This window comes from Streptopelia decaocto (genome assembly GCF_964273445.1).
Source record: "Streptopelia decaocto genome assembly, chromosome: 8".
NCBI classification, from domain to species: domain Eukaryota; kingdom Metazoa; phylum Chordata; class Aves; order Columbiformes; family Columbidae; genus Streptopelia; species Streptopelia decaocto.
In genome coordinates this window covers 3,476,067-3,502,604 of record NC_138662.1, presented here as the reverse complement: position 1 = coordinate 3,502,604, position 26,538 = coordinate 3,476,067, and the positions used below count along the sequence as shown (strand labels likewise).

The following is a 26,538-nucleotide window of genomic DNA, read 5'->3' as shown; positions in this document are numbered from 1 at the left end:
TCGTTAGGAAGGAGGCAAGTGCTGGAAACAAGACAACAATTTTCAAATGTGAGGAAGGGGGGAGGAGGAACAGATGAAAAAGTGGATGCAGAAGCCAGGGAGCCTAAGTATAGCTCTGATAAATCCTCTGAATTCCAAGTAATCGCTAGTGCTTCATTTTAGAAATTTGTCTGACGTACAAATGAAAGCTCTGCAAAGATCTCTCTTCCTCTGAACAGCACTGAAGTGTGTCCACATGCTGCTGTGCCACGTATTGACATACTTCAGATGGCTCTGGCAGGGGTCACTGTGATGAAGGTGTGTGGCTGAGATGCTGATGGGGACCCAGACCATTTCATCTCTGTTTTTCCATCACTGCTGATGATGCAGTTCTGTGCTCAGGAGGATGTTGAGCTTATGCCAGCTGCATAGTTTGCTTTTAGGGATAAAAATGACTACAAAACCATGTAAATGACTGAGCTGCATCCAGCAACTGGCTGACGCAGAGCAGTTGGGTAGTGTCGTCACTGACATTAGAGCACTATTTGTATCTGTTAGGTGGTCATTTGTTGGAGCCTCTTCAACTTGATTTGGGTTGTGCTCCCATTTGGAATCCAGTGATGCGAGGATGTTATCTACCTGTCTGGAGCAGTTAATACCACGATGTATCAGAGATTTTAATGCCTTTTTTTCAGAAGCTTAAACTATTAATTTAACATCAAAGGGTGTATTAGTAATGAGAAGTGAAGACCAAGATAAATGCTTTTAACAGTGATGGCAGCTGATGTTCCTGTTTATTTAGTAATACCAAAAGCAAATCACCCAACAAATTGAAAGCTCTAATTATAAGATTTTATCAGAATAATGTGCCATTTATCAGAGTTCATACTGCCAATGGAAAGTGAATAGGTTTTTTTCTGATTTTCATAAGACTGAAAAATACAGGACACTAAGTGCTTCCATACTGCATTGCCATCTCTGGGTGCCTGATAAGCCTGAACCTTGCCAAGAGGCAGCTATTGCTCTGTAATCTGCAATTTCCTATTTCTGGTTAGTTATCTGATATGTGAGTTATTTTTTTTTATCTTTCCAGAGTAGAATGAAAGCTTTTCATACTGGGTAGGTTTTGATAATTGTTTTTTAGAGGCTGTAACTTTGTGCAAAACGTGTTAGCAAAAGGAATTTTGTCATTTCCACCCCACACACACTTTGGGGAGGTGTTCTTGTATCCTACACAACAATCCTGTATTCTGGACACGTATTCAAATAGACTCTGACATGGAAGTAAAAGCATGAGTGGTGAATGATCTCCATCCGATTAAAAACCGCGGTTCTTCCGTAACCTTAGAAAAATTCTGTATTCTTTTCCTTATGTTCCCCATCTGCATAAGTGGAAGATATTTCCCTGCAGGCTAGTTGCATGAAACTTGATTCACCAAGTGAAAAGTGCTTTGTTTTTTCAAATGATCTCAAAATGAAAGTAGAAATTATTATGTCTATTTATTAAAATGTTTGCCTTCAGAATTTAAAGAATTGTATCTTCTTATTGTTTGGCAGAACTGAACATGTCTGTTAAAATGCTAATTTGGCTCCAGCTAAATAAAATTCATCAATGGCATTTGTTATCTTTAGGTTCAGCTGATCGCCAGAGGCATCCCAGCAAAGCAGATATTACCATTCAGTCCCAGTTTAGGAGAGTTTTCAGCATGAACTTCAGTCTTCAGCAAATCCTTTCATTGATGTTTGGTCAGAGAGCTGGGCTGAAATGGCTTTACTGTGACATATCATTTTAAATAGTAGAAATCTTCCAAAATAACTATTAATATATGAGCAGATCTCATTCCCTTTTGAAGTCTGTGTAAATTTTGTTGGTGTTTTGATGATGCATGATCAGAACTTCCCATGTGAATTCTAATAGTGATGTCTGGTACTGTACAGTAGTGATGACACTGCTTTCATCCTTATTTTTCTTAAAAATCAACTCTATTAATTTCTGTAAGACTTGTGTGTTATAATGTAGTCTATATTACACAGATCCTGCTATTTTTAGAGGGAACTTTTATCTTGCTGATTGGTTTTTTATATATGTGTATATATACACACACATATACATTTTTTTTGCAGGTATTATTGACAGCACACAGGTGGAACAGAGGCAGGTTGTAGCTGTGACTGGTGATGGAACCAACGATGGACCAGCACTTAAAAAAGCTGATGTTGGCTTTGCAATGGTATAATTTTGAGTATTTTTACTGATGTTTGTATCCTTATAAATTTGCTATAAGAGGCTTTTCATTCATTAAGTGTTGAGAAAGTTGCTTAGTTATTACTTTTCAGTGATGCAATATATTGGAGGGAGCAAGTTGTGCTGCTTCAGAATACTTTAATTTGCTCTCTTAGATTCACTGATATTGCTTGTTTTGATAATTTTTCAGTATTTTGTCTATGGTAATTATTAGCTATAGGCAGAATCCTGTGTCAATACAGAAAAATGAATCCTGTGCTCTTCACGACAGTGGAGCACTATTTTGCTTTGGTACAATCCATCACTAATTGTAAAGATCTCTTCCCAATGTACTCTGACTCTGAAGACATTAACATACAGGACTATACGGAATTCTGATTTTTGTTAGCAATTCTGCTCATGTATATTAATAAAATATCTTCAGTGATTAAAAAAAACCTCAGAAGATCACTAGTCATTACGGTGCTAATTTAAAATACTCAAAACTATAATCACATGAATTCCACTGCTCTCTCTCAATTCCCTTTTCTGTGTCCTTATTCACTTTCAAAAATAGGCCAAATCAGTTAACTTCCGAGCAAATATAAAATGCAGAATATAGTCAGCAGTCATTGTTACTGTGCTGGGAAGTCTCTGTTTTAACTTTGACTATGAAGATTTCTATTCTAACTGTCTCTGTACTTTCCAGTAGGTAATTTTATTCACCATCAATTTTTCCAGGGTATTGCTGGAACAGATGTTGCGAAGGAAGCCTCAGATATCATCCTAACAGACGACAATTTCAGCAGCATCGTGAAGGCCGTCATGTGGGGCCGCAATGTCTATGACAGCATCTCCAAGTTCCTGCAGTTCCAGCTCACCGTGAACATCGTGGCGGTGATCGTGGCTTTCACTGGAGCGTGCATCACCCAGGTAAGGGGAACTGCGGGGCCAAACCCTACCAAGCTACCTTTTCTTCTTAGTAGCAGTGGTTTCCATTTAATTCTCACTTTGTACAACAGAAAGTATGCTTTCTGAAATTCTTCTGAGCATCAAGAGTGTATTAAAGATCAAGCTTCTAAATGTTGAATAGCCGCTGACATAAGGAAGTCTACTAATCCATCTTCTTCTGGAATTAAGCTGCTCTGAGGAGCTGCTTTATGCTGCCTCCATAGAGCTCCCTGGTTTTGATTACCTGTTATTGGCACGACTGAGCCTGTGATGATAGGACAGAAATATCAGGGACTGGGAGAAGGAAGAAGTTATGCGACTGTACCTTTTTTTGTCTCAGAATATTTCACTGTTAAATATGTTGTTTCTTGGTGGATTATTGAATGGGATTATTATATTCAAGAGACCAGTACTGACACGCAGACATAATCCCAGCAGGGGAGCTTTTTGAATGATAAAATTATTTTGTTGCTTTCGGGCAATTCCTTTTAATTTCAGATGCAAATGACAAACCAGTTATATGACACATACAGTTGGACTTGGATCTCTTTTTCTCCCTCTACATTAATCCCTCACTGCAATCCTGGCGTACTTGCAACAATGTCTAGGTCTTTTACAAAAATTGTATGTGAAAGCAAACCTTTTTTTTTTTTCCTCTTCAAATTACTACTTTTCGATTAATAAAATGATTTTTTCTTTTCTCTAGAAAGAAAACAGGATGTATTTTGTGCAGTATGAGGTTTTTATCCTTCATTAGAAAAATATGCAGTTTTTAGTGCTCTTCACTACCTAAAATAATGCATATTTGAGATGCTGCAGACAGGTGCTGTTACAAAATGCCTCCTTTGAGACACACTATGGGAAAGCTGATGCTTTCCTCTGTTGTGCATCACACAGACGCACATACCTGTTTCAGCAGGTAAACTTCACCTCATGCACACATGAGCAAAACAATGAATAAGTCATTAGCTGGGCTCCAGGGTAAACTTACATTGTAATCATGGAATTGATACTTGAAACCAGAAACCCAGGTACCTTTACAAAACCATAAGGTCAAACTTCTCCTGAGCCTTGACTGACATTTAGAGGCCTTTATTTTGCTGCCTGTGAGTCTGCAAGCTCCCAGCTCCTGTGTGCACCGTGCAACACCTGGGGAGGTACAACCGCCAGCATCTGGCTCCTCTGAGCTGAGTGAGCACAAGTGTCGTGTTAGGGCTGAGATGCTCCGAGAAACCAGAACTGGCTGGTATTGAAATAAGCAGAAGTGATATTAAATGAAATAACTATTGTATTCCATACAAAGGAAGCACTGGAACCTCAATTCACTTGTTTTCGGAGAAGAAATTGCATGCTGCTATGTGCTAGATCTCTAGCACACTGCCCCAAGGTCTTGGTGATGCCTTGTTGTCACAATTGGGCCTGTGCTAAGGGACAAAATTATTGATGTTGAGGCAGAAGTTGGACAACTTTTCCTTTTCCCTTGGGAAATATTTCCAAGCATATCGAGAAAATGTTTAGCTGTAAAGTGATTGTTGCTGGTAACAGAAGGTTGTGAATAAGGATGAAAAGTCTGCAAGGTCAGTCGTCTTGGATTTTTATCAGTGGTACAAAACCATATAGAAAAAAGTGCTAACACCAATGTGGTAAAAATACTCTAATTGGAACTGAGACGAGTGGTTCCTTCTGAGACCCTGTTTAATAGACATCAAGGTGATTTTTTTTTTTTTTTTTTTGTTAATGTTCAGTATTTTTTCAATTACTTCATTAAAACCTAAAGGGAAATATATTCTATTTGTTAACTAAGGGATTTCTATTTTATTCTCAAAGAGGTTAAACATCACTGAATCAGTGCAACCATATTCTCCCCTTCTAGTTCTGGAGCTTTCTTCGTCGTTTGAATCATGGCATTGGCTTCTAGAAGGATTTGGATCAGGCCCAGTGCATTTATATTGCCCCAGTGGTCTGTAAGACCATCACTGAGCCTGTCAAGCCTGTCATCCCTGTCGATGGGTTTTAATATATACCTCCTGTATTTCTGTCCAAATATTGTCCTGTATTTGGCAGTAAAAATGTAAATCCAAAATAGAAGTCTGAAAGGAGCTGAAATTGAAATTGTGGCAAAAAGGCAGCAGTTCTTTCCATTGTAGTTCTGTTTACACTCAACAGCCTGACTGCTGATCATCTCAAGTAGCTCTCAGTTCTGTCTCAATCAAGAAGCATCTTGCCTTATGGATGAGTGTTATTATGTTAGGCTTTGACTCAAGGACTCTAGCCAGTTGAAAGGGCATTATGTTTGTTTGGCTCATAAGGTTTCCTAAAAATTACACTTGAGAACATACCGTACCCTCTAGTTGCTATCAAAATAGCTCTAGCACAAAACGCATAAATATACCAAAAAATCTTGCATAAACAGGGTAGGTGCACACACATAGATCTAAGTCTGCAAAATTGCATACAGGTCTTAAATATTTCAGTGAAAATAGTCATTTAAGTTCTTAACAAACAAATGAAGCTAAAAATCTATAGTTTCCAAAAGGCAACACATCTTTCTGTGACCTTCAAAATGATACAAAGAAGGTCCCCACTGGACTGAAATTTACTTTGCTTTTAGGTCGTCAGGTTGGCTTTCTTTGACACATAGGATATAAATTTAGTCCACAATTCATATTTAGGTACATGAATATTACAAAGGCTATCCTTTTGGTGGTATTTCATCAAATCTAGAATGAGAAAAATTCGATGTATTCATACTTCTTAATGCCACCTCTCAAAAAATCTGTTCTGTGGTTCAGAACCAGCACATTGGGATGCTTTGAGTATGAAGCTTCTTTCAAGCTTACCTAGCCTCTTGCTGTTACTAATGTTAGTGCCTAAAGGAAGTATGAAGATAATAAAATCTTTGTTTTGACTATTTTTTTTAACACTTGGCTTGTGTTTTACAACAAAAGAGACTTAATTTTATTCAGCCTTGGTGCTGCAATAGCATCGGTGTACGTGTAAATATGTGTATGTGGTCATACCTGCAGGACTCCTAGTGAAACCACAGCATCTCTGCATAAATTAAAGGATCCAACTGTGCCAGTGCTGTTATGAGTGAAACTAGACCTCTGAGGAGCACCCAGAAAATGCCTCGCCAAGTAGGAGCTGATTTGTTAGAAGTGTCACGAGAGGCTTAAAAAAAATGTTAGGTAGAACCTCTGACCATTAGTGGTTATTTTAATAATCTGCTGCTTTTTTTCTCCATTACATAAATAAAGTCAGTATCCTTGCCAGTTCCACTGCAGGGACCTACTATTTAGCTTAATTCTGTTAATTTTAAGCAAATATTACTTTGTTATTTATATACCCAGTGACTGATTCAGCAATATGCTCCTGTTAGAGGGAACATCTACTGTATCTACTATTTCTATTTTGTCCTGGTTTGCTGTTTCAACAGATGTTTAACTACATGTACAAAGTGTACATGACTCTACATGCTACTCCAATAAAGGAGTAGCAGTGGGCTACTAAAGAAGCTACTATGCAGACTAAACGGGACCAATGCAAATTTGCTATTCCCTGTCACAGGCTCCAGCTCAGAGTCGTATTAAAGTGACAGAAATAATCTGCTATGTTCTACATAGCAGAGGAATTACAAGCACAGTGCCACTGTTGCCAAGCTTAGCATGGCTGCTGCCAAAACTAAGCTACCCCTCACCGGGATCTAACTTATATTGGGCCTTGTTTTAGTTTAGAGAAGCTCAGTGTATAAGCCAGGAGTTCTGAGTTTTCAGCTACTAATGAATATTTGTGTTGTAATTCTGTAATAACATACAGTCCTCTGAGATATAGGTCATACAAAACCAAGCTTGAAGAAGTGATGAAAAGCAAAATGAGCATCACCCAATGTGTGGCTGCAGAGGTGCTCGTACTTTTGTGCTCTGCGTGTCCCTAACGCCCACCACTGAGATCACAACTGTTCCTTCTGTTAGGCCCGTGTCAGGGCATTTCTGTGGTGCAGTGCAGCTGAGCTGTATTAATTCACCTTATCTTTCAGTTAATCTAATTCATTTACCTCTTGCTTCCTTCTCTCGCTGTTGCCCTGTGCATGCTTTTAAAAGTATGGTTAAAAGGGGTTATCTTGACCAGTTTGCATATAATTGTCCTTTCTGTTTAACAACCATTACCTCAGGTTAACCCAATGATTTATTTTTCCAGTGGTTTTATGAGATATAAACTCTTATATTCTGACTTCATTCTCTGAATAACATTTTACAGAGCCCTTGATAGAATCAATGACGGTTCTTCTTTGGAGCTTTGCATACAATTGTGACTTGTACTTCCAATAAATCATTGCTCCACAGCTCTAATATCATATACAGTTCTATACATGCCTTACAAAGCCAGAAGGTTCATCCTGTTTTCTATCCCCAACATATACACAGTACCAGGAAAATATTAAGTCATTATGCATGAAGCTGTTAAAAATAATCTGGGTATATACAAAATGAAGATTGTAAAATGCAGTTCAGTCAAATGGAAATGCTTTTTATGGGAACTGCAAAGCTGGCAGGTTTATCTTCATGCCAAATTTTGCCTGTGTCTCCAACTGTTGAGGCAATGGAACTGTTCAAAAAGATTGCATTAAAGAAAAACAATGGCTGTGTTTTAACATTCAAATGATTATTCTTGTACTTGGAGAAAGACTTAATGTTTTAGCAGACATTAGGAACTGAAAACAGTGAGTCTATAGGACATTATGTTTGGAAAATTAAATGTTAATTAAAAAGCACTGTAGCAATGAACTACCGCATGAATCACTTATTGTTTTTACAGATGTTGTTCAAAAAATGAAGATGATCTATACTTAGATGTATAAGACAGTAATTTACGTGGTTGTAATGTTTTACTGCACTGCAGAACTGTATTTGGCAAATGTTAAAATAATAGCACTGGCAAATTTGAAAAAGCTATAATATAAAATCAAAGTGTTTAGCTTTGTTTTGGGAAGGCTTAGAGGCATGGAAATAGAATTGAGGATGCCACTTCCATACAATTAGTAGCCAGTGTGATCTAGTAGCAGGAGCGAGGGCTGACTTTTTTGCATTGATGTGTATAAAGTTAACCTACCAGAAATGCTCATTTTGATGAAGCCATGCATGTGTTCTGTGACAAGTGGGAGTAAAGAGGTAAGGGTGAAAATAACTTTTCATTCCCTTACATCTTGTCATTTAAATCAAAAGTAATAAGCTCTAAAATTTGTGAGGCTCTGCATGTCACAAAAGATTTGTAGTTTATTTCCAGCCTTTGGTGATTTGTACTTTTAAGTGCTTCCAAGATGAACTGTAACATCACTTGATTTAAGGGACATTTTCCTTTTACCTCTAGGCCAATGCTAACCTATTCCAAGGTCAAGTGGAAAGGAATTTGACAAATAAGTGGTAATTTTGGGTGGTTTTCAGTTTGAACAGCTTTTATCCCCAAAGTTTTCAGAAAGTGAATTAAGAATTATTGGCTAGTCGCTTAGTAGCTAAAATGCAGTGAAAAGAACATAGAATTTGCATCCCTCTTGCATAAGTGAGTAAAATCTGTAATGGAAGATTAAGCTCCTTAGCTGATACGTATTTTCCTCAGTTTCCACCTACTAATCAGAAATCAGATAGAGTTGCAGTGGAAATTTCATTCCACTGCCTGCCCAGACTAATGTGTATTTAATGTTTTGGCTTCAGCTTAGAATGAGCTTTCACACTTGACTGAACAGCGTAGCACTGCCAATAATAGATAATTATTAGGGGCACCGTAGCCACCCAAGGTGATTGGCAGTGTGAAATGGTGAGAACATGTTGTTGCCAAAACTGATGACTGCCAATTACAGTTGTGTGATTTAGAGACTGAAATAATGGGACTTTTCGTTATGCTAGGAATATGTCAGGCTCTGATAGACACCTGAATATTTGACTCTTATTTATTAAGCTTAGCAGACAAATGCAGTTTTATTGACATAGAAGGCAGAGGAAATTCAGCTATTGTAAATCTCGAAGTAGAGAATTTTTCTCAAGAAAACATTTTAACTAGACAGGTAAAAATATGACACAGAAAATTCTTCAGTAGAAAACATGTTTTCCTTTTTCTCTATATCCTGTGTCCAAGCCTAGACTCTCTGAGCCCTAGCAACAAACTGCTTTTAGTGCAAGTACGCTCCTCGTTTGAGCCATTAGTATTAACAAAAAAAATGAGGTCTCAATTTGGAATGAGGTTAGTCCTGATTGCTTTTAGTTCTTTAGCCACCTCTAAAGCCAAAGACGTTTCCTGTTTCTGCAGCTGCATATCAAATGAGTGAGCTGAACTCTCCAGATAAGTCCAGTTAATGCAACCCATAACCAAGAGGTCAGGAATCTGTTAATGCCAATCTTCCTCCCTTCCCTGATGTAGCCAACCTGTAAGACTTAGAAACAGTAGATTGCTCTTCTCCATCCCTTTGAATAAGCAAAAAAAATATTTTTTTACAAATAAATAAAATATATCTTTTTTTTTTTTGTAAATATAGGAGTGCTAAAATATATTTTCAAAAGGAAATAATATTCTATCTCAAAGGAGAGCTGGAATATAAACCAGATCTACAAGAGACCAAACCACTTAGCCTTATTTTCCATATGTCCCTGGGATACCAAATGGATATTGTCCCTCATTATTTGATAATATTTCATTTAAAATGAACATTTAAACATTTGAAGAAAAGGGCAGAGTTCATAAGGTGTTCTTATTGGCTTTGATTTGGCTTGTATGCTGTTCCATACATTGCTTTGCTTTGCTACTGCAGCACCATGGAATGTAATGCACAGAGTGCTCTGATCTTCCAGCTTTCACACTGCAGATCAACTCCCTTCACTAGAAAATTTGTCACACTGATACCTTATTACTTTTGAGATCCTGTTTTCCTAATAAAACCCATCTATATGAAACATTTGAAGCAGACCTTACTAAAGCTGCAGGTTTGTATTCAGTCTAAAGGTATAAGGAGGTCATTAGATATAGAAAAATAACCTACTTCATTTTTCCCGTTATGGCTTCTTGAAGCAGTTGCATCTTTCTGCCATTACAGCTGCCCCAGTGTGTTACAAATCAAAATGTTATAATCATCATCTGAAATTCTCCTGAGATCTGTGTTGGTTTGCTTTATTTATTTACTTTTGGGGTTTTTTTTACATCTTGCTCTTAAGTCCTCTGTAAATGACCATAGACTCTTTGTTGAATTAAGTGAGGAAAGAGCTCCTTCTAGCGGTTGGCGATCTGCTTCAGAAAACAGAGACTTCATCCTCACAAGCAGTAATGTGTTGGGGTTTTGATTGTTTGTTTTTCTTTCCACTTCTGTACTTACAAATATGCTATCCTGTTACCCAGTAAAACAATAAAGATTTACATACATTTGCATATTTGATACAGTTTAATGAGTTTCAGACTATTTTTAAAATTCAAATATCAGCCTTTTTATCACTTCTCTTTTTAAAATATATTATTTAAGTAAAATGTATTAAGTTGCATTAGTAATTGTTTTATAAATTTTTAATGACTTCAAGCTGTTTCTGAAAAAAACACAGGTAGGTTATAGTAAAAGGAAACATTACTTTTAAAATTGTATTAGTGTAATTTTTCTTCCATGAAAGAAACTCCCACTTGTATTATCTAGTTACCTACAGTCAGCTGAAAATTTAAGCAAGATGCATGAAGTAACAGAGTATTGTAAAATCATGCTTTAGTTATGCTTTAGAAGAACTGTGTGATTGTAAATATTCCTGATTTACATGACTGGAGAGAAATCATTTCTCTCTGCTCAGATCACTGAGCGTCCTGCATAAGAAATCTAAGAAAGGTCAGAGCAAAGGAGCGAGTATTTCCGTGTCCCATCTTCAGCACTGCCTGCAGTCACACCAGAAGAGATGAAATCACAGTAAATGACCTGACAACAATTCTTTTTCTAGGAAAAATGTAACTTTCTAATTTGTCTCCACAGGACTCTCCTCTAAAAGCTGTACAGATGTTGTGGGTCAATCTCATCATGGACACCTTTGCCTCACTTGCTTTGGCCACCGAACCTCCAACAGAGGCTTTATTGCTAAGAAAGCCATACGGCAGGAACAAACCTCTTATATCCCGTACCATGATGAAGAACATTCTGGGCCATGCTGTTTATCAGCTTACTCTCATATTTACACTTCTTTTTGTCGGTAAGAAAGTTTGTTAGGCTTGTTGCTTCATTTAGAAGCATCTAGGTCTTGTAGCCTGACGTCAAAATGCTTTAAATGTAACCATGCACATATATTAAGTCTGTTACAGTTAAACAGCTAGCAGGACTGAGCTGTTTAACGGGATGGGAAACAGGACAGATGTAACAGAGCGATTTAGTCACTGTCATGTGTTGTTTACATTGGGAAGGGCCTCAGTGAGCTGGGTTTTTTTTTGCCTCCTAACAAAATCACAGAATGGTTGGGGTTGGAAGGGACCTCTGGAGATCATCTGGTCCAAGCCACCTGCTAAAGCAGCGTCCCCAGAGCAGATCACACAGCAATGCATCCAGGAAGGTTTTGAATGTCTCCAGAGAAGGAGACTCTACAACCTCTCTGGGCAGCCTGGTCCAGGCTCAGGCACCCTCATGTTCAGATGGAACCTCCTGTGCTTCATTCTGTGCCTGTTTACCCCCATCTTGTTGTTGGGCACCACTGAAAAGAGTCCATCCTCTTGACACCCAGCAGGTGCAGCAGGTCCACCCCTCACCTGTCCTGGTGCCTGGGGTTGTTCCTCCCCAGGTGCAGGACCTTGCACTTGCCCTTGCTGAACTTTATCCATCTTTCTCTGTCCAGTCCTCCCAGCCTGCCCAGGTCTCGCTGGATGGCCGCACAACCTTCTGGTGTGTCAGCCCTTCCTCTCAGTTTGGTGTCGTTAGCAAACTTGCTGAGGGTGCACTCAGTCTCTGCAGCCAGGTCATTAAAATGTAGGTTTGGGCTTTGGCTAAAGTTTATGTTAAAACGCAGCATAGAAGATTATGTTTTTATTGGAGCATCTAGCCTGGTTCTTCTATACTAATATGCATTTTGAGACTTGCCATCTTTAGTAGGCATGTAACAACAAATAATTTTTTTTTTTTTTTAAATCCACTAAAAAAAAAAAATCAAGATCCATTTTACCAATATCTGGAGAAGCTTTAATCAGGAGCAAAATGTTTGCCACAGTCAAGAAATAATGCTGATCTTAAGTAGTATAGATAAGCAAGTAATCAATATTAAGTGATACAGAGAACACTCTGTTTTGACATTTAATATCTAGAATGGATATTAAAAGGGAAAAAAAAATCTAATTTATGAGGTTACTGGACTCTTCTTCAGGCTTGCTAGTAATGGATGCTTTTTATAGTTGTACTTTGGAGAGGGGAGGGAAGGAGGAGGAATGTTTCTTGCTGCAAGGAACAGTAGGGGCTAATAATAGATTCTGTTGCTCTACAATAAGAACTGAACTTGCTCAAAGGACTGTTAATTTTATCAATTGGCTATTGTGCTCTTGTCACTGTGTCATCACTGCTAAATTACATGTGTTGTCTTGCAGATATTTTTTCTTTGTATACAGACTTTCATACAAGCTGTAAATGTAAATTTATGATTCTTAGGAGCTTTTTGAGCTCCGTCGTTACAGTCTTGCTCCACATCACCAGCAACTGGCAGCTTATTTAGAATGCTCTAAGGAGGTGATGGTCTGTTTACAGTGGAGTTATTTAAACCAAAATAATCATCAGGTTTTGAAGAGAGATAGGCTGTAACCTTTTAAGGATTACAGTGTATTTTGAGAATGTCTAGCAAGTCTAAGGAAATTATAATTTCAGATTCTCTAAAATAGGTGTGTAAGACCTTGGTAATCCGTGTGCTGTGAATCTTGGAATGAGAATGTCTGTGAACTTTATGGGGAGTTTTAATGGCATTTTGATGAGGTTTATGCTTTAGAATACTATATACTGAGCCACAATGAAAAGAAAATCAGGCTTTCTCACCCTGTTCTAATTACTTCTGGGTATTTCTGGAAAACTCATGTATACTTTGAAGGACGTAGCCCAAGCAGTTTTCTGACAAGCCTAGGAAATCCAGTCTTTTCCTTTCTAAACTCCACAAGACTCAGCTTTGCAGTGAGATGATGTTCTAAACTCAGTGTTTGGATAAGCGAATTCCAAATTAATGAGAATGATTTATATTTTTATCAATACTTCAATTTTTTTGTATTGGGTTTCTGTAGAGACTACTACATCAAGTTTTTCTATCTTCTATAATGTGGCAATAAAAACATTGTGTTTGAATATACAGTAATGCCTTTAAGACATCAGGCACATCACAACTCCAGAAGCCACTGTCTAGTTCTGTCAAACTGTAATATACAAAAAATCTTAGCCTCAGCAACTAGGCATAATAAACTTTAAATTGTTGTACTGTACTATAATGCCTTTTGGAACATGTTTGGAAATAAAAACTAGTTATGGGTTTAACCAGTGCCAGTTCACAATAGCAGCATGTTCTGCTTTGGCAATTAAGTGATGCGATACAATAATAGAGCCTTAAGCGCTGGTACTCTCCCCGAGGAAAGTATTTTTCGTATATTTGTGTTTGTGTGTGTAGTGAATGAAAGCAGATAGATGCAATGTGTGTATATGTGTGTGTGTAAAAAGATATGTGTGTGTGTGTAAAAGATAAAGTGGTGATATCGGTTTGCTCTCATTAATTTTTTCATTTATTGTTTTTATGTAATAAGGGGAATATTTTCCAGTACTTATCTCTCTGGAGATGTATAATCTACTTAATCTCTGCTGTCTCCTAAGTCTTCATTTTGTTGCCTCATATTGTGTTACTGATATATTTGTGATACTGTATTCTGCTTTCTGTCAAAAGACTATAAGCCAAATTCTTCCTTTGGAAACATGCTCATTATTCCCAGTGACTTGAACATGATCTGCTCAAATATCCCAAGGCAAAAAAGTGCTCACTGTTAACTTAGCTGATGAAATAATGACCTCAGGAGAAAACCTGAGGAAACTCTTCTTCTTTCTTTGGAAATTCTGAATATAATGCTAGTGGAATAGCAGAAAAATGTTCAAGTTTCAATTTGTTTTTATTAACAAAACACTGGTTATGAAAATGGGTAGTATTGTGATAATCTTCTTTAGTTTTATTTCATTCATGATTTACACTTCATGTGAATATCTCACCCTTACTTTAAGACAATGCCTCTTCCAATAACTGCATGTTATTTGTAAACTTTGCATATGGGAAAGTGGATGAGGAATTGGCCATGAGCCGCCCATGTGCACTTGCAGCCCAGAAGGCGAGCTGTATCCTGGGCTGCATCCCCAGCCCCGTGAGCAGCAGCAGCAGGAGGGAGGTGACCCTGTCCCTCTGCTCTGCTCTGTGAGACCCCCCTGCAGTGCTGGTCCAGCTCTGGGTCTTCAGCACAGGACACACATGGACCTGCTGGAGAGGGGCCAGAGGAGCCACAGGAATGATCCGAGGCTGGGAGGACAGGCTGAGAGAGTTGGGGGGTTCAGCTGGAGAAGAGAAGCTCTGGGGAGACCTTATTGCAGCCCAATATAAGGCCTTATAAGACAGAGAGAGACTTTTTACCAAGGCCTGAAGTGACAGGACAAGAGGCAGCGGTTCTAAAGTCAAAGAGGATAGGTTTGCTTGGACATAAGGAAGAAATATTTGTACAATGAGAGCAGTGAGACACAGGAACAGGTTGCCCAGAGAAACTGTGATGCTCCATCATTGGAAGTGCTCAAGGTCATGTCGGATGCAACATGATCTAGTGCAAGATGTCCTAGCCCCAGCAGGGGAATTGGACTAGATGATCTTTAAAGGTCCCTTCCAACCCAAGCTATTCTATGATTCTATAAGAACAGAGGTCCCTCAGGTGCAGGGAACTTTTCAGGACGTATGGGTTTATCGTGCTTTTTTCCATTGGTCAGATCTAAAAGTGATAGTCAAATTATCAAAATAAAGAACAATGCCTGACGGTATGCTTTCAAAGTGTACAAGCAGAATGATCCAAACCAAATCTATTTAAAACCAGGAATGTCTATTTTTTTTCATTAATATCCTTGGCTGCTTGTCAAGAGTTATGACGTCCTGGATTAGCAAATGGGTAAAAACTGCTGAAGAGTGATTGCTTCTAATTATTGTAGAAAATCTCAAATGTACTGTCAATGGTCTCAAGTGCTTACTACATCAGAAATAATTGACTTCTTACAATAATTGCTATTTTGTTAGAGGAAATGTCCTACTGAAAACTATTTGCGTAGATATACAGAGTTATTAGATAAAAGTCATCATTTAAGAAGCATCTTTCTCAGAAAGTTTAGATGCCTTTTGCTCACTGGCGTTGTAAGTTCTGCCTGTATTATACGAAGTGCAGCAAGAAAGCTGGTAAAGTAGAGCACAGGAGGCAACTAGCTAAAGTAAAAAAAAAAGGAAATATAAATTTAAGTTTTTTTAATTTATTCTAGTGGAAACCTTTATTTTTGTCTTACATCTAGGTGAGAAAATGTTTAAGATTGACAGTGGGAGGAATGCACCACTTCACTCTCCTCCTTCAGAGCATTACACCATTATCTTCAACACCTTTGTCATGATGCAGCTTTTCAATGAAATCAATGCACGGAAAATCCACGGCGAAAGAAATGTCTTTGATGGCATCTTCAGAAATCCTATTTTTTGCACTATTGTTCTGGGTACATTTGCTATTCAGGTAATGATTTGGGCAAGAATTAGTAACTATTCCTTCAGAAATTTACCTTAAGGTGTGGTGGTGGTGTTGTTTGGGGTTTTTTTGTGTTGGTTATCCTGCTGTACAGTGTGTGGGTTTCCCACCGTCTTTCTCCAACAGGTCTAGTTTTCGGTATACTATCAGTCTACCTGTGATCACATGCCTGTAAGTTTACAATAAATTGTTAATTAGAGTGAAAAATCTCTCATATAATGGACATTTCAAAATAAACTACATCAGGGTCAACTTCTCCCCAGCTGAGACACTCAGAAGCTGGGGGAATGCATGGTGGACAGTCTTGTTTTCTTTTTGTCTGGGCATTCATATATGACTGTTGTTAGATATGAGGCTAACGAAGCCTTGGTCTGAACTCGTATGGCTTTTTCTGACCCTTAATTCAGGCTGCGCAGATTTGCATGGTTTGATTTTTAGTGACTGAGATTCTGCAGCTTTTGCTGGATGGGTTCCAAAAATGTACATCTGGTAGCTTGACTTGGTGCCACCCGAGAGCGTCAAATGACGTATTTGAAATATAAGATGGTATTTTGGGTGCCCTTTAGATTCAGTCCACTAAAGAATAGATTGTTAATAATATGTTTGACGATTCTACTGGCAAAATATGTTGGAATCAAACCAGCAGAGACGTAATATGTAGAAAGACAAAAATAAAAATCTCAAGTAAAATATGACTGAAAGTTATTGGTGGGTTTTGTTGTTTTTTTTTTTTTTTTGGTGGGGTTTGGATTTTTTACGGGGGAGTATTTTGTTTTGTGGGTTTTTTCCCCAGAAAATAGTTACCCTCTTTCTTTTCTGCTTTTCTTTGCAGATAGTAATTGTCCAGTTTGGAGGAAAACCATTTAGCTGTTCTCCCCTGCAGCTTGACCAGTGGATGTGGTGTGTATTTATTGGATTAGGAGAACTTGTATGGGGTCAGGTAAGCATTCAGGAATATGCAGCTTTCTTTCAGTTTTATAAACCAAATCAAGATCTGATATTGTTCATAATCCTACTCTACTCATTTCCTTGATCTCTTACTATGTCATATTTAGCATACATTGAAATACATGGTGCTAACTACTTCAAGAATAGGTATAGTAGTAAGGGTCATTTACCCCACAGTTCCTTTTGATTTTTGTTTTTCTTTCCCTAAGCAGGGCATGCTGTCACCAAGGGCATCTTCAGTTAGGCTTTTCATGAAAGACATTTGATTCATAACGTAGTTCTCTAGTCACAAAATAGTATAGTAAGGGCAAATGCACTGTAACCTTCCCTGCAACAGAGCACCCACTGTAGCATGTGTGTCTTCAGCCATGGCAGATTTTCCAAGTGAAAAGAAGTTCCAGTTCTGTGTCGACTCATTCTCTTGTGGAAACTGCTGTTCTGTCAATCCATGGTAGCCCTGTTACTGGCACAGGACTAAGTCTAGTGCATTTAATACACATCCTCCATCCGCCTACTTGTGTGTGCAAAGGATGGACGAGGGGATGAAAGAAAAAGGAGGGTTTTTTCCTATAATATTTGCAGAAAGGTGCAGCTTAATTCATATGTATTTTAAAATTCTGCTACAACCTGTGTCATCATTAGCTCATATAAAATTATATATGGATATAAAACCAAGTGTCGATGAGATAATTAATTAAATTATGTGATTATCTGTAAGTTATGTGAGTATCTGTCTGGAAGTATTAATACAGATACAATCAGTATTGTTAAAATACTACATTATTCTTTTATGTACAAACACATATTGCAAAGTTAATAATGTTAATTTCTTCACCTTTGAATGCATTATTAATGTATTGAAGTTGATGCCACCGGACACAGATATAAAGATACATATAGATCAACTAGTTTGCCACTGTGAAGAAATGGGCAAGAAATTGCCAGCTGCATTGAATACTGAAATGGTTCTGATGGAATTGTAATTAATAGATGCTAGCTTTCAAAACTGATTATTTGTTCTCTTACGGAAAAAGTAACTTTTTGGACAGTTTGGCTTCAGATTTTTTTTAAGAAATAAGCTCAGAGTCATGACAACTTTTAATGCATGTGTTGCTAAAACCACCACTGTTAGATTGTTTTACTGTACGTAGTACCTGAAGATGGGATTTGATCTATAACCTTGCGGGAGGAAGACTGAAAATCAGTTTGATAATTCTTGGAAAGAAAAGGATTGTTTTCAACTGATTGGAAAATACCAACTTCAGGAGGCGGGAAGAAAAGCAGGGAAAGGGAGAAAACCCCAGCTATTTTATTAGACCAGTCAGATGGGAAGAATTTCCCACAGCCTTTGATCAATGTATTATTATATAGCCATTGAAAACTAAGAAAAATATCGGCATCTGTTTTCAATTTAGAGATGCGCATAGTTGCCCAAGCCTTATTGCAAGAGTCTAGCCATTAGAATTAGAATTATTGATCACCTTATGAAACTGCAGTAATTTTCCTGAGAATAACAGTTCCTTAATCTACATGCAATCTGTTGAGTCTGCTGTTACCTGAACTGGGCAGGTCTCTGCAGGTAGGGAGAACAAATGAATAAAGAAAAAGACAGGTAAACACTCTAAGAAAATAATCAGAGCAGAATCTACCAGCCTGGCTGACAGGTGTTGTGAAGGAGAGGTATGTTATATTGCACAGAATCACTACCAAATACAGCTGTTTCTGTGTGTACTGTCTTGCAAGTACTCACCACCATCATTTTCATCAGATACTAAAAAGTTTCAAGTAGCTTCTTTCTGTAGAATACTGGCATTAGAGTGTTTTGAAAGTTGGCAAGCTCGAGGAGTTTCAGTAAGTATTTAAATAATTAGCACTTACCTTTTTTTTCTTCCTGTTCTGTCTTTGCTCGTGTCACACCAATTCATTCATTTTCAAAGTTTGCATCTTGTTTTTCAAACTCAACACATTTTAAAAAGGTTCTGTCATAGTGAACAAACTCGTTTTTTGACATTTTTTTATCTGTCTTTAAATATGGTATAATAGAAGTGAAGTTACGGATGATGAAGCTCAAGGAGACACTCAGCAAAATCAATAGTTTATCTTCATCCTCTTTTCATGTGTCTTCACTATATGCACTCCAGTTTTCCAAAACTGTAAGATACGTTCTTACCAACTTTCCTGCAACTGTCTGATTCTGTCTCCACCTTTCACACATTTGGGCTTCAGAGGCAATTGCTCAATGCTGAAACAAAGACAAAAAAGAATATTGAGCATTTTTTTGCTAGATGGGTCTAATAGTTAACTTCGTAAGAGATTTCTTTTTTTTTTCTAAGCATTCAACATGTTCCAGATATCATCTTGTTTAAATAGCCATCTGCTCGTATTTTTATTCAAGCTGACAAAAGAAATCAGAACAAAGAGAAAATTACTGCCCAAGAGGGTAACACTGAAATGTATTTAAAATAATTGTGTTAGCACATTTTCTAACTACAGTATTTGCAAATTTTTAAGATTATTAACTATCTCCTGTATTAATTACTATCAAGGACCACTTTGGTGGACAAACAGAATAAGAAGAGAGGCTGAGTTAATCAGAATTTATTAGTAATAAGGACATGGAGTACGAGGTAGCCCTGTAAGACGTCCAACAGGGAGACAGTCAAAAGCGTTTCGAGAAAAGCCTTTCGACTTGCTGAACCAAAGGGAAGCTGAGTGCATGAACCAAGGTAGTGGGAGATTTGTAAGCATGAGATGCAATTTCCAGCTCACATTAACATTATATTAGTTTGTTAGCAGTCATTAGAAATAATCAAACTCTAATTGCAGAAGTATCAATCTTGCTAAGTTTTCTTTAAGTAATTACATTCAAATACTTACATCTTCTTTTAGTTTTCTGAGAAAGGACAATATTTTTCCCAGCCTTAAACTTTCTTCATGGCTGGGTGTTGCCAATGTGGTTTAACGATGCAAGTAATTCTAACTGTTTACACAGTAAACTAAGCGTTTTTAGACTAAAATGGAGTTTTGTAAGTGTAAAGTACTATTATAAATATGCTTATCTTAGCTCTCCTTGAAGATTATAGATCGTGTTATAATATCCATGTTCTTTTGTAATTAGGTCATTGCAACCATCCCAACAAGTAGGCTAAAGTTTTTAAAGGAGGCAGGGAGGCTCACGGAGAAGGAGGAGGTCCCTGAAGAAGAACTCAATGAAGATGTCGAAGAAATTGATCATGCAGAGAGAGAACTTAGACGCGGACAAATTCTCTGGTTCAGAGGGCTCAACAGAATCCAAACCCAGGTATGCAAAAAGTAAATGCCCACATGGTCTAGAAAAAAATGCTTCATCTTTGATCAAGGCAATATAATGTTATAAGGAAAGCCACAGAAAGTGTGTGAACAGTGGTATTTGATAATTACTTTTTCTGGTTTCAAAGGAGGAACACATGAAAAAATAGGTAAACTGAACAAAGGGGTGTGTGTGTGTGTGTGTGTGTACAGCAGGAGAGATAAAGTGAAAGATTATAAAATGATAATACGCAAAAATAGAAATAGTTTTTTGAGACTGCTGTGAATGGACATTCTTTTTCTACCCCAGTGATGACAGCTCATAAAATAGTGCTACTTGAAAAATGCTGTGATAATGGGTAGCAAAATGTTTTGAAGGCTTTCTAAAGCATACTGGTTTACTTTGTCAAAATAGATTGTTGCTACTACTTCTGCAATAACAGAATGATTTAAATTGGTGAGTCTAAAGTATAATTTGATTAAAAAAAAAAATCTGTTCTGGCACTACCATATATCTATCATGATTAAAAGGAATTTATTTTTTTTCCTATTAGGTAATGAAAAACGTTGTTCTGGATTTATTCTTAGTAGTAAGGGCCTAAGCATCCATTAAATATTGAAATGTATGTGTTGGCTACTCTGGATGATTTCTTAGAATGATCTATCTTTTTATTAAGAATGTGCTTATGGCATTTTTAAATATACTAAATATGTACCCTGAATCATGGTGCTAAATATAGTCCAGGTTAGGATATCTAGAATAATTTGTCCTGTAGTGCTAAAATCCATATTTGAACTATTCTGCCGTTTTCATTGCAGTGAAGTAGCACGTTTCATAGCATTCTAGTGCTCTCTTGCAGAAGAGAGCAGCTCTGAAAGACAGATATGTATCCACCATATCCAATCTGAAAGTTGTACATGATGCTTACAAGAAAAAGAGGTGAATAATTAAGAAAAATATTTAATTCTTTCAAGAATTAAATTTCTACATCAGAAGAAATATGTACTTTCTCCCTTTCTCCATCTACAAATTTATACTTTTTTTTTTTTTTTTTGGAGAAAGAGATGCAGCCAGGTGTGTTAGAAAATACTTGGGGAAAGCAGTAAACTGAAAGTAGGACAGTTAGGTCTCTTCAGTGCATCTGCAGAGAAAAGAAAGAGGGTGGAAACTGCCAGGAGAGAGATTAAGAGTTTGGGTAGATTCCCAGGGTTTTGTGGTAAGTAATTAAATACGGATCTTCAGCTTTGGGTTGTGTGTCTTGACTCTGAGTCAGGAGCACTCATCATTAGAGAAAATTCAAATTGTCACAGTATAAAGGTGACAAACAGGTGCCCAGGTAGTGGTGATCTTTATGAGAAGATGACCTCTAAACTGTGCGTTCTTTTCTTCCTGATGGCTATAGGAGGAGTGTTGTCTGTTGGCATTTCTGTCAGGATGTCTTTCTGGTTGTGGTGAGTGTAAACAACTACAAGCACAAAAAGTAAATTACATCCTTTCAGTTCTTTTTCTAGCCCGAGGGGTAGATTTTAGCTCTTCTGCATATCTTTGTCCACTTAATTCACAGAGAAATTATTATTCTTTTATACTATTTAAAACCAAATGAACATTAATTATATTTCTTTGCTAACATCCATCTTCTTAGTTTCCTTCCTGCTCTTAGTTGTAGAAATACCTTCAGTAGGATGTATTGTTTCTCTTCTGCCAAGTGGCCTCTGTGATTTTTTTTTGTTGTTGTTCTCATTTTGTTTATTCAGCAACTTTGATTTTTACATCCATTTCACATCTGTGGAATGATAATGAAAAAAGGAAATGGGCCCAAAGATTCAAAATAGTTCCAAGGTGTCCACTGGAGGGTGATGAACTTATCTGCAGATCAAACTAGATCCACTGTTGGACGGATCTGGAGTTGAGCGCATTTTGATGCGCTTTGTTTTGTGGCCCATCCAAATGAATTCATACACTTGTACTGCGTTTCTCAGGAAGCCAGCTAAAGAAGAGTTGGTGGAAGAAGACGAGGATGTCTGTAGCATCCTTGGGGAGCTGGAGGATTTGCAGGAATCCTCTGCTGGCTAATGCACTTCTGGAGATGCGGAAGAAGAAGGTAGAGCATCCCCTCACTTTATATATATGTCAGAGGATGACAGATTAGGAATAAACTCTAGACTCACGACTAGATTGATCATTCAAATCCTAACAAGACCAGTTTCCACCATCATACACTTGTGCTGTATAGTAGATTCTTTTTGCTTATTTTCTACTCAGTCTTGGCGAGAGAGCCACAGCACTCAACAAAGGCCTTCACTCCTGAAACAGTTATAAAGAATCTACGATAGTTTCTTTTTTTTTTTTTCAGATAACTGACAGATCTGCCTTGAAAGTTCCAATAAAAACTCATCCAAACTGATAAAAACTTTGCAGTAATAAAGACATTTTTTTCTTTTTTGCACGCTCTTTCAAAGCAGAGGGTTCAAACGTAGACACCAGAGAACAGATCTCCACTGTTGATTCTTCATACTGAAATGTCAGATGTATTTCTGCGAAGACATGCATTCTTTTACTTTTCAGAAAAGTGTTTGAAAAATGCATATAACCAAGTTAAAGAGACTGGCTATCTACTGATTTTCTTTTTTGTCTGCCTTTGTTCATTTACACATTTCGCTGTCTTATACTATCAGGCTTCTGCAGACGGTTGCGTGTTGTTCTCCTCCTCTGAATGGCCGAGTTTCCTTTCTGGATACCTCTCTCAGAAGGCCACTGACATACGAAGTTTCACAAATGACTCATCCTAGTTGTGCAGGTTTCAGAAACATATAAAGGCAGTCTCAAACTGCAGCAAAACCAGGACTTTTCAACCTCAGCTAGTTTTCAGCAATTTTTTCCAAGCCTTTGTTGCGTTTCTCACAAATTCTTCATTCTGAAGGAAGAGACAGGACTGATCATACCATCTTGGCAGATCTAATACCCTTTGGGAAGTTCACCAAATTCACCTTCAGACAAAACTGAGTAATCTGAGTAACAACCGAAAATCACGGCATCTTTTAAAACGGTATACTGAAAAGTTTCTATAGTCAGCCTACATTTCAATATGGAAAAATTAGGAGATTTGAAAACTTTTCAAGCTACGTGTCAGATTTTTACACCACCAGGCCTGATTTTTTCCTCCTTTGCTTTGCTCACTGTGTAATTCACTTTGCTTTATCTGCTTGAGGTAGGAAATAACTGTCTAGAAATGTTTTGAGAATAAAGGCAAAAACTGAAAAATATACAGGGGCCATGTTAACTGCTACTGAAAAAAGGATTATTCCTCTTTATATACTGCACTGTATTTTCTTTCCCTTCCTTTCTACATTAAAACTTTTCTCTTCAATGCAGACAAACCCTATAGCAATGAAAGTCATTTGAAAGTCATTCCTCCTGGCAAGTGATTTTTAGATAAGTAGCTACCACTTCATTTTATGGCTTCCCGTATAGCTTTCAATATAGGAAACACTGCAGTAGCTCCATGGAAGTGGAATGGAAACTGGTTTATTTCATGCAGAAAAGTTATTAAACAACAACAACAAAAAAAATCCTGGTTGGAGATAGGTGAATGAGACCTGAAAGTCTGTTCTGTGCTATACATCAGAAAAATGTTTGTTCTGCCAGGGCTATTCTGCTAGTATATGATCCTTTTTTTTTTAACTGCTAATCACTGATATCTTTGTTACCCATGCATACCTCTAAAATTCAGCGTATAGAACATATAGAAAAATGAGAGAGATGTGAAAAAAATCCAACTTCAAAAATAAGCTTCAAATGTAGAGCAGGGTTTTTTTTCTCTCTACCTGAAGGCCTATAATCAAAACATGATTGCATCCTAGATTTTGTTGGAAATCTTTCAGACTTTTCATGATGTATGACTTACCATTTATTTTCTCCATTTTAGAGGTTTGAATTGTTCTAAATAAATCCATTCTTTTGTAATTAAATAACTAAATCCTTATTTTAAATGTATTATTTATTTATTTCTATGAACTCTTTATTATCTTGTGGGTTTGGAAGATGAACTTTTGAGCCAAGTTCTTCTTCCTTGGCTTCAGGCAGAACACAGCCCTGTATGTTCCACTTTTAATTCTGAAAAGATTGTCATCCTCCTCTTACAAATTATATCCATGAAGATCTGTAGTTACTTTCTTTGGGAGAAAAGTAAATTTCATACCTCTAATTCTTGTACTGTGGAGAAGCCATTAAATACAGCTCTTCCCTTACCTTTTCACTCTTTTACAAAGGTCTTTCATTTCCATTTATTAGGAAGACATTTGTACATCTAAAAATGCTCTTTGGCTTAGGATTTATCATCTGTGAGCACTTCATGCTCTCAGTAGAGTCTTTAAATTCTTTTTGAATGGTCTCTTTTGAAGAGTGCTCTGTCACCTGTGTTAGATCATGAAAACCCAAGATCTGTATTTAATTCTACTTTTGTACAGTGAACATTTTGGGTGAGTATTTAATATGCCTTCATATATAAACGGTGGTTTAAGCCATATTTTTTTTATGCCAATGTGAACCTGATGATTCACTTGTACCCCTATTCCATATGCTAACTCACCTCATATTGTATTTTTTTACTGTGGTATTTGTATTAGACATGTAATTCAAAATAAGTCTGCTGTAGAAAACACGGAGAGCAAAGCTGTAAAATGTTGTGCTGTTTAATACTGTACATCTATTAGTGTGCACATTTAAATGGATGTTGTAAACAGGACTCTCAAACCAGTGGGTCAGTGAACAAATCAGCTCTTTCATGTTTGTATAGTAAAAGTTCAGTGTGAGAATTTTACAGCAGTAACCTTTGATCCCTTTTATAGCTGGCTGTGATATGATTATTCCCATAAAAACAGGCAGGAAAATAAGCAATTATGTCCAAAGACAAGATTATGGGAGGGGATACATCCGTACTATTAAAGATGAAGCCATATGAATTTGTTTATTCCTAAGACCAACCACAGCAGAAGATGTTAGCCAATTTCTTGCAGGGCTTGCAGCTAGATTTGTGCTATTTTAATTGATAGATGTACCGCTTTACCTCCTCCCAAATGCTTTCTGGGCTGTGTATCTTCAGAAATCTGGGCTGGAAGATACAATCTGGGAACAGTGGGTTACTTGAAATAAGTAGTTGGTTGAACTCTTCTAAATGCTGCTACTACTGCTGCTTTGTCTTGTGGTGGTTGTACTAATGTAACAAGACGTTTCGTGGTGAAGGGACTTGCAGCATATATTTACTCCTTGATATTATCTACTGCCAGACCTTGGCTTTACATTTGTACACAAAGCCTGCTTTTTATTGGGTCAAGGAATGCCTTGAAATACTCAGCTCTTTTTTTTAAACTCATCTTCTGTGGTGATGAAAAAACCATTCAGGAAGGTATTCAGGATGGATACATCAAAGCCTGCATACAATAGACATATGAAAATAACAAGTAGAAAATGGTAATGTTATTTGCTGCAATACTCAATCCAGTTCCACATCATCAACTGGGTGATTTTAAGTACTTTGTATAAATTATTAATATTTTTGAATCTGCACTTATAAAAGACCAATTTTCATTATCACTGTGCTTGATCTGTAAAAACCTTAATTTTAGAAAAGGTCAGATAAAACACTGGAACATTTCCTATTTTATCAAACTACTATACTGACAACCCTGTTTTTGTAAACAAAATGGAGTCATATTTTGAATATGAAGGTTTTTTTGGTTTGGTTGAGTGTCGTGTCATCCCCCTACCCCCAGTTCTAATTAAGTGAATTCTCCTCCATCTGGAAGAACACCTAGAGAGCACTAAGAAAGTCATTTTATTCTCAGTAGGAAAAAAGTGGAGATTAGTTATATCAAGTATTCCAGTTGTATTTACTTTATTTACATATAAATAAAATGGTTTAAGTTTTAAAGATTGTTCTTTCAAATCTTCTACTTGTTTAAACTGATGCAGCTCCACTGCGTCCTACAGAGCTGTTTCATTTTATCTTGGCAGAAAATTTGGATGATTTCGTATCTAAAAACATTAAAAGGAACACTTTAAAGTATTTATTTCAATTGCAGTAAAACTGTGTGCACGGTTTATTTATTGTTATTCATTACTATTCCTGTCAGTTATGCAACTGTATCCATACTTTAAGCAACTTGTCTCATTCTTTCCTCCATTACAGATCGAAGTAGTCAATACTTTCAAGAGTGGCACTTCCTTTCAGGGGGCTCTAAGGAGACAGTCCTCCGTCACAAGCCAGACCCAGGATGTAACCAATATTTCTAGCCCTAGTCACGTATCGTTATCCAATGCTCTTTCCTCTCCTACCAGCACATCTGCTGCTGCGGCTGGGCGTGAGTGTGTATTCTTAATGCAT

General features: G+C 37.2%; 1 protein-coding gene across 1 annotated transcript in view; it reads left to right on the top strand.

Annotated features, from left to right (window-relative positions):
• Positions 1 to 26,538, top strand: part of ATP2B2 (ATPase plasma membrane Ca2+ transporting 2) — a 260,605-nt gene that overhangs the window by 220,364 nt on the left and 13,703 nt on the right. The window contains exons 15-21 of the mRNA XM_082060191.1: positions 2,104 to 2,210; positions 2,945 to 3,136; positions 11,145 to 11,358; positions 15,696 to 15,907; positions 16,752 to 16,859; positions 19,986 to 20,168; positions 26,344 to 26,430. Of these exons, the coding sequence (XP_081916317.1) occupies positions 2,104 to 2,210; positions 2,945 to 3,136; positions 11,145 to 11,358; positions 15,696 to 15,907; positions 16,752 to 16,859; positions 19,986 to 20,168; positions 26,344 to 26,430 (1,103 nt within the window). The remainder of the gene's footprint in view (positions 1 to 2,103; positions 2,211 to 2,944; positions 3,137 to 11,144; positions 11,359 to 15,695; positions 15,908 to 16,751; positions 16,860 to 19,985; positions 20,169 to 26,343; positions 26,431 to 26,538) is intronic.